Source organism: Orycteropus afer, unplaced genomic scaffold (genome assembly GCF_000298275.1).
Source record: "Orycteropus afer afer isolate SDZICR_OR568_19922 unplaced genomic scaffold, OryAfe1.0 scaffold00068, whole genome shotgun sequence".
NCBI lineage: Eukaryota > Metazoa > Chordata > Mammalia > Tubulidentata > Orycteropodidae > Orycteropus > Orycteropus afer.
In genome coordinates, this window is record NW_006921655.1 from 2,157,346 (window position 1) to 2,173,890 (window position 16,545).

Genomic DNA, 16,545 nt, shown 5'->3' on the forward strand with positions numbered 1-16,545 from the left:
CCTTTCTTTCGCGTTTTTTCACTCAGTCCAAAGTTCCTACAGGTCGTTCTTCCCAGGAACAGGAGAGGGCGTCCCAGAGCGCAGAAGCAGGAGGGGCGAAGAGAGGGTGGAGGCAGGGATTGGTGGAAGAGAATTGACATTTAATAGCGGAAATCCCGCCCCGTCTGGGCTAAATTTCCGGCTCCAATGCTTTGGCATTTATGCTGACGGAGCAGAGCCACTAGTGCCGGGATGGTGCTGCTGGAGAGCGAGCAGGTATCCTGATCTGCTTGGCCAAGGGACTGATGTCGATCGCGGCTTAGTTAGGGGCCTCTGTCTCCTGAGGGGATGGGGAGGACTGGGATGCCGTGTGGTGGGGATTTGGGGCCGCCTAATGGGGCCGGGCTTGTTGTGTTACAGTTCCTGACGGAGCTGACCAGGCTCTTCCAGAAGTGCCGGTTGTCGGGCAGCGTGTTCATCACCTTGAAGAAGTGTAAGCAGCCGTTGTCTCTGCAAGGCCGGAAGAAGGCTGGGGGAGGGCTTCCTGGAAGCGGAGCGATTCCTCGGCCGGGTCCCCAGTGTTTGGGAGGCACGGGCGCAGTCTGTCTGCCGCTGATCCTCGCGTTCCACTACGGTCCTCCCTCTTGAACTGGGTACATTCAGGCCTGAGGGGCCAGAGAATATTAGGGCTGTGGCTGGTGCGACCACCAGCAGTTAGCCGCATAGGTCAGTCCTGGTTATAACGGGCCCCTCGCATGTTAGGGTTGTTCTTTCTGTCAAGGATCCCACACCCCTCCACGATTAGTGAGATTTAATCTGCTTCGAAGTTACAGTATTTCTGTTGTGGAAGTAGTGTGGAGTTCTTCGAGTTTGACCAAACCGTTGGTGATAGTGGATGATGTGGTTAACAGAACTAGAGAGTAGGGTGGATTAGGTAACCTTTCCGTATTCTTTCCCTACATTATTATTCGCTTTTTATTTGTCTGTCAGCGTCTGTGGTTGTGTTCACTAGGTTATATTTATTTTTAATGCAGATGATGGTCGAACTAAACCCATTCCAAGAAAAGGTACAGTGGACAGCTTTGAGCCTTCTGACAACAAGTGTCTGTTAAGAGCTACTGATGGGAAAAAGAAGATTAGCACTGTGGTAAGCTGGATTCCTAACGCCAGTTTTGGAGTTTAAAGACTTGAATTTAACTTTGTGTTAGGGCCTGTCTGAACCAGCCTTTTTTTTGGTCTTATTTTAAATAATGGTTGGTAAGGGTATGGAGTCCCTGGGTGGCTCAAACAGTTAAGCACACCCAAAAGGTTGGTGATTTAAACCCATCCAGAGGCTTCATGGAAGAAAGGTCTTACAGTCTGCTTCTGAAAGGTCACAGCTTTGAAAACCCTTTGGAGCACAGTTCTTTACACCTATGGGGTTGTCATGAGTCAGAATTGGTTTGTTTCTTTTTTGGTAAGTGTGTACTTCCCCAGCTGTTATGCAACCAAGACCTTCCTTTACTTCTTTAATAGTGGAAATCTCGACAACAAAATTAAAGTGAAGAGTGTTAATTCTGGTGGAGGGAAAGACAATACACAATATGGGGGAAGTGAGCATAACATGACCAAAGCAAAGGAAGACACTGAGAGGTAGGCAAGAATAAAGGACAAGTATGATAAATAATACAACATATACAGTCCTGCAACAACAATAGTAACATGCAGTAATTTGTGAGTGCATATGTAAGTAGAAACACGTGCTAAATAAACGTGGAGGTCCTGTGGGACTGTACCCGTATGCAAAATTGGTACGGTTATGGGTTTTTCTATGTTGTTGTTATGTGCCGTCAAGTCGGCCCTGACTTGTAGCGACCCCTCCTTGGGTTTCCGAGGCACTATCACTACAGAAGTAGGATTGCCCAACCTTCCTTCTGAGGAGTGGCTGGTGGGTTTGAACCGCGAGCCTTCTGGTTAGTAGTCAAGTGCCTTAGGCACTGTGCTACCAGAGCTCCTGGATTTTTCTATATACATATACAATGTGGCATGTAGGGGCACTACTATGGAAACTTCCTAGATATAACCAAACACCTTGTGAGACTGAGCTACAAGGCCTGAAGGCTAAGGACCATTTGGTATAACACAGTACATAAAGACTATGTTCTGCATCTTAGTTTGGTGAGTGGTGTCTGGGGTCTTAAAAGCTTGTGAGCGGCTATATGAAATACAACTATTGGTTTCTTCCTGTCCAGAGCTAAGGCGAGTGAAAAAAACCAAAGACTCAAGGAAGCAATTAGTCCAAGTGACTAATGTACCACAGCCTGAAACTAGAATTAGATGGTGCCTGGCTACCACTACCAACCATTCTGACCAGGGATCAATAGAAGGTCCTAGTTAGAATGGGAGAAAAATGTCAAGACAAAACTCAAATTCATAAAAAAGACCAGACTGACTGGGGGAACCCCTGAAATTATTGCTGTGAGTCACCCTTCTGTTGTGGAATGGAAGCCACTCCAAAGGCCACCTCTCAACCAAACAATAGACTGTCCTGCACATTCCTGTGAGCAATATGCTCCTTAGGACAACCAACTATATGAGACCAAAAGGGCAACATTTGCCCAAAAACAAAGACGAAAAGGCCAGGAGGGACAGAGAAACCAGATGAATGGAAACAAGGAACCCAGGGTAGAAATGCGGAGAGTGCTGACACATTGCAGGGATTGTAACCAATGTCACAGAACAATTTTGTGTACAAATTATTATTATTGAATAAAACTCTTACTTGCTATGGAAACTTTCACCTAAAGCACAATAAAATAATAATGATAAAAAAAATGAAGGTAGAAATCAAACACTTGTTCTGCTAAAATTTTATGGAAATAAAATTAGCACAGTGGTCTTTATTCACAGTAACAGTAAAATGCCAAAGAAGCAGTTGGCATAAATATTAAATTCCTTATCCTTGTACTGTGCTAGACTTTCAGTGAACAGTTTCTTGGGACTAAATGATGATTTTAAGCCAATTTTTTGTATCACTTTGTGGATCACATAGGAAACATATAGGTGTGTGTTGAGCTTGGTACCTGAGAGAATATACATTTGGTATATATAGTCTTCCCTTTCATGATGGAGGTTGAGTATTGCCAAGTGAGAGACTCCCTGGATTCAAAGCAGGTACTTCTTTATTCTTCTAGAGCAGATTCAAGACTGCCCTCTAATCATCTTAATATAAGACATTCATGAGAATGTAGACCATAATTAGTTGATAAGTCTCCCTTTATAAGTTTTTATTTTTTTATTGAAATATAATTTATGTACAGTGAGATATACAAAATTAAAGTGACATGGGTCAATTCATTTTTTTTTTTCCCCTCCAGTGTTTCCTCCCCTCCCTTTCCATCCCTGGCAACCAACAAAGAAAGTTTCCCCCATATATAAACCTTTCCTTGACCCTCCACAACAATGAACTAATACTATATTTGTCCTTCTGTGATTGACTTAATTCACTCAGCATAATGTTCTCCCAGTTCAATCACGTTATATGGTGTTTTGCAGACTCTCATTAATTCTTTAGTGCTGCATAGCATCCGATTGTTTGTATGTACCATAGTTTGGTCATCCACTCTTCCACTGATGGGCACACAGGTTGTTTCCATCTTTTTGCTATTGTAAACAGTGCTGTGATGAACATCAGTGTGCATATATCTGTTCCTGCCCTGGCTCTCAATTCTCTAGGATATATACCTACTAATGGGATTGCTGCTCAAATGGTATCTCCAATTCCAGCTTTTTAAGGGATCACCATACTGCTCTCCACAGTGGTTGTATCACTTCACAGTCCCACCAGCACTGTATGAGAATGCCAGTCTCTCCACTTCCCCACCAGCATTTGTTATTTTATGTCTTGTTGAACCTTGCCATCAGTGTTGGGGTAAGATGGTGTGTCATTGCTGTTTTGATTTGCATTTCTCTGATGGCCAGTGATCATGAGCATCTCTTCATGTGTTTGCTGGCCACCTGAATATCCTTGGTGAAGTGTCTATTCACGTCTTCTGCCCATTTTTCAATTGGATTATTAATCCCTTTGCTGTTGAGGCATTGGAGTTTTCTATAAATCTTAGAGGCAAGTCCCTTGCCAGATATGTAATTATTGACAAGTATGAATTTGTTGCTGTCATTTTTGTTACATGCTTTTTCATGGTGTTGATTTCTTTGTTCCATGTAATTTTCTGTGCTGAGCTCGTTTTGTGTATGAATTGTTACCACTTCCTTCGTTGCTATTGTTTTAGTATTTGTTAAATATTTGTGCTAGTCCTCTTTTTTATTTTGATGTGAAGGTTTTTAATTTTCCTTGAGGGTACCCTGTGATTTATAGTTTTCTTCCCAAATTTAGAACATTCTATCTTGTAGTTGTCTTGATTTCCCTACCATTGAGAAGTTCTGTAACTACACAATTTTTTCCCTCTTTTTGGTTTGTAGTTGTCCTCATTTGTCAATTGATGTCTCTGGTTTCCTGTGCACAATCTTGTAGGCTTATTTACTTTGGATACTTCCATAGCCAGGTTGGTTTCTGGGTTTATGTTCATGTGTTAATGGTCAGTTGTTGTTTACTGTTGTTGCTTCTCTGTTCAAAGGACTCCCGTTAGCATCTCTTGTAAGGTTGGTCTGGTTTTAACAAATTCCCTTAATTTCTGCTTATCTGGAAATGTCCTAATTTCACCATCATATTTGAGGGACAGTTTTGCTGCGTATATAATTCTTGATTGGAAATTTTTCTCTTTCAGGGTTTATGTATACAGTCCCATTATCTTCTCCCCTGCATGGCTTCTGCTGAGAAATCCAAGCTTAGTCTTATCGGTTGCCCCTTGTAGGTACCTTTTTGTTTTTCCTGTGCTGCTTTCAGGATTCTATGTCTTTGGTTTTTATAAGTTTGATGATGATATGTCTTGGTGTTTTTCTTTTGGGGTCTATCCTGTTTGGGGTTTGTTGGACTTCCTGAATGGATATAGTCTCATCTTTCATCATACCAGAAAAATTCTCTTCCAACAAACCTGCGACAGTTTTTTCTGTGGTTTTATCTGTCTCTTCCTGTTCTGGAATTCCGATTACACTTAGGTTATTCCTTTTGATGGTATCCCATATGAACCTTAGGCTTTCTTCATTTTGTTTTGATCTTTTTTTGATTGATCGCTTTCCAAAGAAGTATTAAGGTATTTATCTTTAATCTCACTAATTCTGTCTTCCATTGATTCAGTTCTACTCCTTTGCCTGTTCAATGTCTTATTTATTTCTGAAAATTTAGTATTAATCTTCTGGATTTCTGTGTGTAGACTTTGTATCATTTTTAAGTTTTAATTTATTTGGTCATTTTGTTCTTGTATTGTCTTTTGAAATTGTTCTAGGGTTTTCTATGTGTTTTCCTCAATTTTGTCAGTATTTTCCTTGATCTGTCTCTATTCACTGAAGATATCTAAATATAATTCTTTTGAATTCCTTATCAGGGAGTTCCAATGGTGCATCTTCCTTAGGGATGTGTTTTGGGTCTGTATCCTGGTCCCTTGTTTCTCTTGCTTTATCTTTTTTTTTTTTTTGTAGTGAAAAAATTTATATTTAAATTAGCCAGCCTGACTTGGTTTAGATGATCTCAATTTTGTTGGCAACATCCAAAGCGTCATAGTCAGAAGGCAGTCGAACATATGCTTTCTTCTCTCCATCAGGCCTGATCAAGGTGTTAACGTTTGCCACATCAATATCATAGAGCTTCTTCACAGCCTGTTTGATCTGGTGCTTGTTGGCTTTGACATCCACAATGAACACAAGTGTGTTGTTATGTTCTGTCTTCTTCATGGCAGACTCAGTAGTCAGAGGGAACTTGATGATAGCATTAATAGTCAAGCTTGTTTCTCCTGGGGGCGCTCTTCCAAGGATATTTGGGGTGCCTGCAGAGCCTCAGTGTCTTAGGCCGCCGGAAGGTGGTGACGTGCAGATCTTTTTTTTTTTTTCTGTGGCTTTGGACGCCCTTCAGCACTGCCTTCTTGGCTTTCAATGCCTTTGCTTTGGCTTCAGTTTTGGGAGGGGCAGGGGCTTCCTTCTTCGCTTTCGGTGCCATCTTCGTAAAAAGGCCCTTTATCTTGCTTCTTTGTGTGCACTGTGATGGTCTGTTGTCTTCAAGGCATTGTGACATTTTTGTGTTTGTATTTAATTGGTGATTATATATTGGAGTGACTTGCCCACGATTTTCATTTTGTTTTGTTATCTACGTAAGCAAGGTACTGTGCTGTGCTCCTCTGTTCGCTAGTTGGCAGCACTTATGTACTCATCACCTGTCTCCTTTCCCGCTGATGGCCTCCCTTATGTCCCTGCTGTCCTTGGCAAACAGAGCCTATTCTTAGGTCCCTGGAATGCAAATGAGAATGCTATCATTTTAAAATCCAAAATGGCCACCACTTGTAAAGATTCAAAATGGCTACACCCTCAGTCACTTTAAATATTCAAAATGGCCACTGCTTGTAAACAGTCAAAATGGCTGCACCACATGGACAGTGGAAAGTCCACAGCTCAGGTTATCCTTCTCCTTGCTGTTTCCCTTCCTAGTCATAAGCCACCAGTGCAGTCATCCCTGCAGCCTTTGGCAACCAGCACTGATCTTTAGGTGAATTCACAGGTCCCAACAATACTTGGAAATATTCAGGCTGTTGGTCCTGTCAGAGTAGCTGACAGTCCACTGCTCCGAACGTCTCCATACTTACTATTTTCATTCAGGTTTTTCCTGAATGGTGCTTAATCCACTTCTGTATACTTCTTTCAAAGCTCAGGGTTCCAGGATTATCTTCTGTATCTCTGTCAATTGGTTTCTTTTTTCTTTGTTGAGGAGGGTCTGTGTAGGTTGTCTGCCTATTCCTCCATCTTACTGGAAGTCCCTTTATAAGTTATCTTGAGAAGACTTACAGTGAAGCCAGCTTATGTGGTTTTTAAAAATTGAGCTGAGTATAACAAAATACAAAAATCTAAGGAATCTTCTTCAGAGGCAGAATTTCTCTTCTTGTGGAAACTTTGATTGTGCTTAAACAGACCTGAATTAATGGAAAGTAGGTTTAAAATAAGATGGTTGTTGTTGTTATGTGCCCTCGAGTCGGACCCAACTCATAGCGACCCCTCCTCGGGTTTCTGAGGCAGTATCACTACGGAAGTAGATTGCCCCATCTTCCTTCCGAGGAGGAGGTAATTGATAAAATGTCAATGCTGAGAAGTCCTTTGACATCACTCAGTGTCAGATGTGTATAAGGGATTCCAATGGGTGAGAAGCACTGCTTTTTTAGTTGCCCCCTTCTGTCTCTTTGCCATTTTGTGTGGAAAAAGGCACATAGCTACTTTATCAGGCAGTGGAGTAGAAAAATAGTCTTCAGTATATAACCCCTGACGTTGGCAAGACATACATTAATTAGGATGTTGTCTTCATGAGACTTGAGATATGATCTGGGGTGGGGCAGGGGATTCCTGTATGGATAACAGGTGACTTCTTTTCCCCCTTCTTTTCTAGGTGAGCTCCAAAGAAGTGAATAAGTTTCAGATGGTGAGTTTCTGATGTTTCTTATGTCCCCCTTCTCAGGGCAAAAGGAGGCATGATGCTGACCACTGGGTTAAGACTGATACTTTACATTTAGTGCTCTTCTTTCATTAAGTTTTATACCAAGTAAGAAGTTGCCAGGCCATAGCTTCTACTTTTCAGCACTGATACTATCTTCCTTTCTAGTTTTTTAGGTAGATTTTATCACAGTTTTCCCATTTTGCTTAAAAATAAAATTAAAAAAAGACTAAAATGGCTATGTTGTCAAAGCTATTCTAACATGAAAGAGTGATTTCGTCTCACACCATTTTCCTTAAAATGCATGTGTCCCATGGTACCATATTCTTTATATGTAGGCTTTTTGGTCGTGGCTACCCTAAATTCAGAGTTCACCACCTGTCTGGTCACGCTGTCATGGCTCGTGTGTTGCTGTGATGCTAGAAGCTGTGCCACCGGTATTTCGAATACCAGCAGGGTCACACACTGTGGACAGCTTTCAGCAGAGCTTCCGGACTAAGAACAGGAAGAAAGGCCTGGTGATGTGTTTCTGAACATCAGTCACTGAACCCCCCATGGATCACAACAGAGCATGTCCTGGATAGTGGTGAAGATGAACTCCCTATGTTGGAAGGCACTTAAAACACAGTGTGGTTTCAACAGTGGACTCAAGGATACCAGTGGTCATGAAGATGGCACAGGGCTGGGTAGCATTTTGTTTTGTTACAGATGGGCGAGTCAGAGTTGACTCAAAGGCACTAACAGCAGCAGCAACAAACTCATTATGGAAACAAGGCAGCTACTCCACTAATTAGTCTTCCCACTAAGGTCCTGCTCTCTCTTTTTCAGGCTTATTCAAACCTGCTCCGAGCTAACATGGATGGGCTGAAGAAGAGGGACAAGAAGAGCAAGAGTAAGAAGAGCAAAGCAGCCCAGTGAAGGCACTGTGCTTGCCGCTTCCCCAACTAACCACTGCATTGCTGTTCCTCCTTTTGGCCACAAAGCTAGGTTTCTGGCTCCCCCACAGGGGCTGTTTTCATATGAGATTCAGAGTCATTTTGAAAGGAGAAGGGCAGAATAAGGGCTGTTTACAGGTGGCTGTGGTAAGAAGCCAGTTTATTTCAGACCTCTGGCTGATTGGTTTCTGTTGCATGTTGTATATGCCTGGGTTGTAGTTTAAAGTGTCTATAGCCATCTATGTGAAGAGCAGTGTATCATTAAATCCATCTATTTATCAACACCAATTGTCTCTTATTTACTCCTTTTCCCACCCCATTTTAATAGTTTCTGGCAATAACTACTAATTCTGGAATGTTATGATTGATGAATAGGCTTTAGCCTTATCTTCTAGGTTGTTGGAATTGAAAACTAAACAATTTTATAAAACGTTATCTCATGGTTTGTATAAGTTTATTATCAAGTTTTTAGCAAGTCTGAGTGATTCTCATAGCGAAATGAAAGCTTTGCTTAACCTCCTTACAATTCATTGTTGTCTGCTGTTGAGTCAGTTTTTGATTCATCATAATGAATGGCCCCACCACATTTCTAGGCTGGAATCCTTATGGGAACAGATCTCCAGGTCTTCCTCCCACGGAGCACTGAGTGAGTTCAAACGCCAACTTTCTGGTTAGCCGTTGAGGGCTGCTTTCATTAGGATAAACATTAAAAATCACCAAGAATAAAGACTCTGATAATGAGGACTTTTGGTTTCTTTATGCCCTTTAATTTGGACATTTTCACATTCCTAACCTATTGGAAAAACTAGGCTATTCTCTTGCGTTCAGTTCCAAAAACTTTCAGTACTAATAGATTTGCAATTAAAAAGCAGAAGATATATGAAAGCATTTATTATGTTCAAAAAGATAAACTTATAATACATTTCACATGAAAAACTGACAAAGCTCAACTTTGTAGATCGATTTCTTCAAATTTAAAGTTAATTTAAAATAACAGTGAATGTACAACATTCTATAATATGAGCTCCTGTCTGTTTGAACAATATAGTGACAGTGTTTTAGGGCTAAAATAAGATTCTGTAGTAGTCATCTCTGTAGCTATACAGGAATAGCACAGACACCCTGCAAAAGAAAAGAAAAGGTAGATTACAAGGGCAGAGCCATATATATGTATACTGGTGAACAGTTAATCAAAATATTTTTAGAATATGTAATGTAGGAGCTTTGTTTAAGCAGAAACAAGATGAAAGGTGAGTCGCTAAAAATTACATAAGTTTTATAGAAGCTGTGATTGGCCAGGGTCTGCAGTATAAGGTCCAACATAAGCAGATCACTATTTACCTCAGGCTTCGCTGTTGCTGTGTAAGTGGATGATCACATGGACAACTGACATTTTGATATGAGAACATAAAGCAGTCACAGCTATTTTCTTTCATTTAAACATTTTTAGAGGTAAGTTACCTGGGTGAACAAAATTATAATTGGGATAGCTACTCTTGGGACCACTGTTTTGTTACTGATGGGATCACGACTATGTGATTGACAAGATTTGCTGCTTGCTAGCATTAGCCATCAACCCTCAGCAAGACAGTAAGATATATGTTACTCTAAAATCACTCCGAGTTCTAACCGATGTGAAACTTAAACCTAAGTAGTAACTTACTTTTTTTCTACTTTGATGTTATAAATTTCATCACAGACTAATTTGAGGTATCTCTGCTTCGGCAGGTGTGACAGCAGCTGCTTCACAGTTGTGTTAAATGCCTGTTCATCAGCATCCCACTGGGAAAAAAGAGTTAAGACTTAACAGCAGGGCACTAGGGTTTATTAACTCACTTTTTCTGGGCCATTAATGAGATACCAATGCTTTGCCCCCCCTCTTCAAGTGTATCAGAGGCAATCAGTTCTAGGGAGCCAGTAGAACTGATGGGGATACTGCAGCTGATGGTTCTTCCTTTAAAGCATCAATTTTCTTTAAAATAAGTCTACCTCAGTAAAGTCCGCTTGATGCAGCAGCCCTGGTATGCTAACTTTAGGACTTGGATTAGTTATTGATGCCTGTTGTGAATCTGTATAAAATGGGGATACTATCACCAATATGCATCCATCTGTTGTTAGGTGCCATCTGGTCAGTTCTGAATCATAGAGACCCTATGTACAACAGAACAAAACACTGCCCAGTCTTGAGCACCATCCTCACAGTCACTGCCTGCTTGAACCGACCATCACAGTCACTATGTCAATCGATCTTGTTGAAGGTCTTCCTCTTTTTCACTGACTCTCTACTTTCCTAAGCATGCTGTCCTTTTCCAGGATTGGTCTCATCTGACAATGTTTTGGTTACTTTGTGCTGCTCTAATAGAAAATACCACAAATGGGATGGCTTGAACAAACAGGAGTTTATTCTCTTTAACAGTTACAGAGGTTAGAAGTCTTGAGTTTAAAGTGCTGGGCTCTAGGGGTGGGTGAAAGCCCCCTGACCTTGGGCTTCAGCTCTGCCTCTTGCTCCTGGCCCACTGAAGCTGGAGGCATCGCTTCACTCAGGCAGGTGAGGCTGACAAACCCAAGGTCGACAAGAAGGCACATTCCCTGATACTACCAAACCACACAGCAGGCCACTGATTCAAGTCCATTAAAAGTCCCAAGATTGGCACAGCATGGCTGGCTGTTGAATGAAGACTCGGCTACATGCAGGGTCCAGGTATGCCAAAAAGCTGGCGATCTTCCTCAAAGTTGCTTCTTATATACTGGAAGCAGCCCACATCCCTAAAGCAGCTACTTGGCTGCTTCAGTAGATTCCACCATGAAGTTAATTACCAATCTCACCATAGAGAATAACTACATCCAGCTGCCCAGCCACTCAACCAGGCCCAGCCAAGTTGACACAGCCTTAACTACCACAGACAACATGACCAAAGTATGAGAGTATTCTGGGTGTACTTCCTTCAAGACAGATTTGATCTTGTTTCTAGCAATCCATGGTACAGTCAATATTCTTCACCAATACCACAATTCAAATACATTAATTCTTCTCTGGTCTTCCTTATTCACTGTCCAGCTTTCACATGCATATGAGGCTACTGAAAATACCATGGCTTGTGTCAGGTGCACCATAGTCTTCAAAGTGATATCTTTGCTCTTTTACACTTTGAAGAGGGCTTTTGCAGCACATTTACCCAATGCCCTATGTCATCTGCAGCACATTTACCCAATGCAGTATGTCATCTGCAGCACATTTACTCAATGCCGTATGTCATTTGCAGCACATTTACCCAATGCCCCATGTCATTTGCAGCACATTTACCCAATGCCCCATGTCATTTGCAGCACATTTACCCGATGCAGTATGTCATTTGCAGCACATTTACCCAATGTCCTATGCCATTTGATTTCCTGACTGCTGCTTCCATGGAACTGCTGCTTCCAACTTGGATCCAGTTGACTGTGGATCCAAGTAAAAGGAAATAGGAAATCCTTGACAACTTCAATCTTTTCTCCATTTATCATGATATTGCTTATTGGTCCAGTTGTGAGTATTTTCATTTTCTTTATTTTGTAGTGTAATCTACGTTGAAAGCTGTAGTCTTTGATCTTCATCAGTAAGTGCTTCAAGTCTTTCTCACTTTCAGCAAGCAAGGTTATATCATCTGCATACTACAGGTTGTTAATGAGTCCCCTTCCAATCCTGATGCTGTGTTCTTCATACAGTCCAGCTTTTCAATTCTTGAGCGTATGCTACCTCCTAAAATGGATGAATGTTGACCAATTCTTTTCGGCAAGTGACTCTGTATTCCTTCTATGTTCATTTGATGCTTCCTGCATTGCTCAAATTTTCTGCCACAGAATCCTTCAATATTGCAACCTGAGTCCTGAATTTTTTTTTTAAGTTCTTTCAGCTTGAGAAATGCTGAGCGTGTTCTCTTCTTTTGATTTTCTAACTGCAGGTCTTTGCACATTCGATTATAGTACTTTGTCTTCTCGAGCCACCCTCTGAAATCTTCTGTTTAGCTCTTTTATGTCATCATTTCTTCCATTCACTTCAGCTACTGTCCATTTGAGTGGATCATAAATCAGTAAGTTGCCAGTATAGTGGTATATGCTTATTTGTAAGACAGCAACGGAAAATGTAATATGAAATGTTCTGGGGCAAAGTTAATTTTTCATTTAATTTAATCTAGGACTAAACTCCTGGATAGATAAAAAGATATTCTTTGATATGACACATTGCAAAAACTGAGCTGTAGCTATGATTATAAACATTCTTAATAATATGGGGAGCTATTAATTCAAATTTCTAAAACTTCTTATTTAAGCTATTTGATGATAAGGCTCTGTATCTGTAAAAAAAGCTTATAAAAAAGGAACTAAATTAATTTTAACAAAAGGATCTTCTGTATAGTTCTAATTCTACAAATGAGCTTCCCTTGCTGGAATGAATTTTTATTTGAGAGGCAGCATAATATAATGGCTAAGAATACAGATTCCACTAGTCTGCCTTGGTTCAAATCCTGGCTCTGTTACTAGCTGGGTACTTTGCACAAGATATTTAATCTCTCTGCTTCATTCTCTTGTCTGTAAAGTGGGGAATATCAACAGTACCCACCTCTAAGGGTTGTTATGATTAAATGAATAAATATTTGTAAAGTGCTTAGAACAGGGTCTTTCAGAGCCCAATACATATTAAAAGCAGTATGTGTTTGTTAAATAAGATAATGTATCTTTGAAATTAAAAAGAAAGGAGAAAACTATGATTCCCTTCCACATAGGATTTAGTAATCTGTAGGCTACTAAAAGGAACAATGAACTGCCAGAAAATCTCTTTGACTAAGAAATACTAATGGCCTTCTCTTTTAGCAAGTCAGCAGCAAAGTTTTGAGATTTTACAGGCCATAGTGCAGAAGAGTCCATTTTGCTTACCTCTAATGATAAAAACTGTAAGATTGTATCTTTGGGTAGATCCACCTGTCAATAAACAGAAATGCACATCATTATCAGGGGACTCTAGACACCTAGCACATATTGCCTTGTGACTACGGTGCCACTTAGGATGGAGCAGTATGAATAGGGCTGGCAGAGTCTGGGAAGCTGCTGTGCTATGAAACTAACTTAACTGATGCAGTGCTAAGATCTCAGCATTGGTGAACGTGAACATGAATGTGAACATGAATGTGAACGTGAATGGGAACCAAAATCAAAACCCACTGCTGTGGAGCTGATTCTGACTCAGTAACCCTACAGCACAGAGCAGAACTACCTTATAGGTTTCCAAGGCTGCTTTACAGATGCAGACTGCCTCATCTTTCTCCCAGAGTGGCTGGTGGGTTCGAACCACTGAAGTTTTGGTTAACAGGTGAGCACTTTAACCAGTGTGCCACCAGAGATCCTTTAAGCAGTTGACACTGTTCTCTCTGTTGCCACTTACTACACCCCAAAGGTGTGACACTCATACATGAACTCAGTGTAGTTAGTGAGGCAAAGGTCTGAAACATTTAGAAAAAGGATGGCTTTTCTTTTCACCCCCCACGCCCCGCCATCTTTCACAGGAAGAAAGTAGGAGAAACAAAACAAAACCCTTCAGCTCTCTCCCTAGTTGTCTACAGGTTTAGGCTGCAGGTGGCTCACATTAGTGACAACAAAGCCTACACCCAAATATGGTAGACTCTGAGCAAAAGAGCCCTGAACTCTGAGGCAACCACAGTATGAACAGAAGCCATCCTCAAAATGCTAAAGAAAGTGACTTACAGCCAAAATTTCAATTTCACTGCTCTTCTGATGTAAGTTGGCAAGGGAGGTCTGGAGTCGTGTTTGTACCTAACAAGAAGAAAACAGAATTCAGGACATGCCAAACCAAGCCATCTTTCTTGCTATCTTATTTTCTATTCCAGGAAGCAATCACAGGGTGACAAACCAGGACCTAGAAGAGATTCTGAATATAACCTACAGACTTGCCACTTATTCTACTTCAGAAGGATGAGTGTTGAGCCCATTATGACCTCAGGGGAAATAAGATTTTATAACCCATTTTGAGCATGTGTGTTTAATGATCTTGTTGCCTATTTCTCTTTTGAAATGATACCTACCTACTAAAGGCTTGGAGCACTGACATAATGTGCTCAGAAACAGGGAGATTTTACTATTAAGCTATATTTGGAAAAAGGGGAAGGTGACATTAAATGAGAACGCAGAACTGAAATAGGTGACAGAAGCTGTAGGAAGACTTGGAAAATGAGTTTCCACTCAACATCCTTAGAAACAGCTAGGAGTCAGTGTCCTGACTGTGCTTATTAGCATGTCTATACTACCTTTCCCACTCCCCCCTCCCATCTGGAATACTCTCACCTTCCCTTGATATCCATGTAAATCCTTCAGGGATCAGCTTTCTTGATCATCCACATGAAAACACATCTCAATCTTTTCCTCAGCACACTCTAACACTCAGTGTATTTATTTCAGCATTGTATTACTTATTTTCTCCTACTATTCTCTAATTATATAATGGATATACTTCTAAGATCATAGGCTCTCTGAGGACTTGGGGCCATGTCGTATGTCTTTTATATTTTACCTGCTCTTAGCACAGTATCAGGCATTGCAGCAGATACTAACAACATGCATGAAATGAGAAACTTGACTCAAGTCTTTGTGGTAGATCTCTTCTGCTTTGTTACTTAAAACAAAAACAAACCCCAATCCGCCATTAGAGTCAAACTGGAAAGTTTTTGGGCAGATCAAGCTCTGACAAATAGCTGCTTCAAGTTGCCCACAATGCACAATGATGCCCCTGTGTAAGATGGATGGGGCAGAATCTTGGCACCACAGAGAGTGTTAGTGTTGATGAAGTTTTCAGATGCCATCAAGTTATGGGTCTGGGAAGAAAAATATTTCCAGGAAACTGTGTTTCTTATTTCCCTTTCTTGTTTACTTTCTTTTCTGTATCCCTGGCCCACGTACCTGAGTTTCATACCGCCTCCTAGTGCTGGCTGACAGCTTCTCTGGTGCAATCACACTCACATTGGGAACAACTGTTGCTCCGTGGATCTCAAACAAACCTGAAACAAAGAGGGTTTCTAAATGCATGGTCTTCCCTGGTCCTATTTTCTATGATACACCACAGAGACACAGTGGAGATTTGATAGAACCCATCCTGTCGTGCTTCCAAGGGCTAGAGTACAGCTGGGTCTTGTTTTCTACCTCTGCAGCCACCTGGCCTTGACCAGGGAGAGCCCAGACCCCAACATCCAGAAGTTTGGGTGCTTCTGTCAAGGTCACCAGCCTCTGTTCTCAGGTAGGGGTGGCAGACACTAAAGATACAGGGAGGTGGTGTCAGTCACCAAAACCTCATGAGGTGAAGAAAATTAAACTTAGTTATCTCTTAAACTAGTATTTTTAAAAATTCTTCAAAGTATATGAAATCTGATGGTAGCACAAAGTCAATGCCAACAGAAATGAACCTATAAGACCCAATTCTATTAGCTTTAAAAGCCAAATATGTCTTCTTGTGGACTTAACTGGGACACTTGACAGTCTTTTTTCAGAAAGGTTGACAGATGTGAAGAAATTAAAGGCATTAACTATTACCACTGTTCTCATCGTTTTCATGAAAACAATATATATGGTATATTTCTCCAAAGAATTTCTTCCATCCTCTGTGTTGGAAAAATTTCTAGGAAAGTCATCTGCCTTTATACAATAAACTGAGCCATTTATTGCAAAAATATTATTTGCAACCATTTGCAAAAGTAAGACAGTAAGAGAGAGAGAGAGATCAGAAGAGTTGCCTCATTCCCAGTCATTTTGCCATTTTCTTGGATGTGGGTTTCAAAGCATAAGGATAAATTCCATTTGGGATAATTTACTGGATCAGTTACTATTACTTTCAAAACAATTTCTGATTTAACAAGGAGTTAGTCACAAGTGATAACTGCTCAGAGCACACATACATACATAAGTGACAAACAGGCATTATTATGTCCAGATTCTAATTAGTAATTATACCTGAAGCGTTAGAAAATGACCCCTTCAGATTTTGTACTGCAAGATTATCGGAAGCTTCTCTAAAAACAAGCA

At 40.8% G+C, this 16,545-nt stretch overlaps 2 protein-coding genes across 2 annotated transcripts in view; one reads left to right on the forward strand and one right to left on the reverse strand.

Moving 5' to 3' along the window:
* The first annotated feature begins 231 nt into the window (after window positions 1-231).
* Window positions 232-8,461, forward strand: SRP14 (signal recognition particle 14). The gene is made up of 5 exons (XM_007940459.2): window positions 232-255; window positions 400-472; window positions 1,014-1,126; window positions 7,499-7,531; window positions 8,372-8,461. The coding sequence occupies exons 1-5, from the start codon at window positions 232-234 to the stop codon at window positions 8,459-8,461; spliced, it is 333 nt and encodes a 110-aa protein (XP_007938650.1).
* A 1,081-nt stretch (window positions 8,462-9,542) lies between these two features.
* EIF2AK4 (eukaryotic translation initiation factor 2 alpha kinase 4) overlaps window positions 9,543-16,545 on the reverse strand; it is a gene marked incomplete at its 5' end in the record, with an annotated part of 148,113 nt that continues 141,110 nt past the window's right edge. The window contains 6 exons of the mRNA XM_007940511.1: window positions 9,543-9,600; window positions 10,142-10,260; window positions 13,396-13,440; window positions 14,221-14,289; window positions 15,430-15,527; window positions 16,474-16,532. Of these exons, the coding sequence (XP_007938702.1) occupies window positions 9,543-9,600; window positions 10,142-10,260; window positions 13,396-13,440; window positions 14,221-14,289; window positions 15,430-15,527; window positions 16,474-16,532 (448 nt within the window). The remainder of the gene's footprint in view (window positions 9,601-10,141; window positions 10,261-13,395; window positions 13,441-14,220; window positions 14,290-15,429; window positions 15,528-16,473; window positions 16,533-16,545) is intronic.

What these genes read in the sequence shown, in the direction of transcription:
- SRP14 (XM_007940459.2), top strand. Translation starts at nt 232, where the DNA reads ATGGTGCTGCTGGAGAGCGAGCAG. An exon ending in GTTCATCACCTTGAAGAAGT is followed by an intron (nt 473 to 1,013) that starts GTAAGCAGCCGT and finishes TTTTTAATGCAG; the next exon opens with ATGATGGTCGAACTAAACCC. An exon ending in AAGTGAATAAGTTTCAGATG is followed by an intron (nt 7,532 to 8,371) that starts GTGAGTTTCTGA and finishes TCTCTTTTTCAG; the next exon opens with GCTTATTCAAACCTGCTCCG.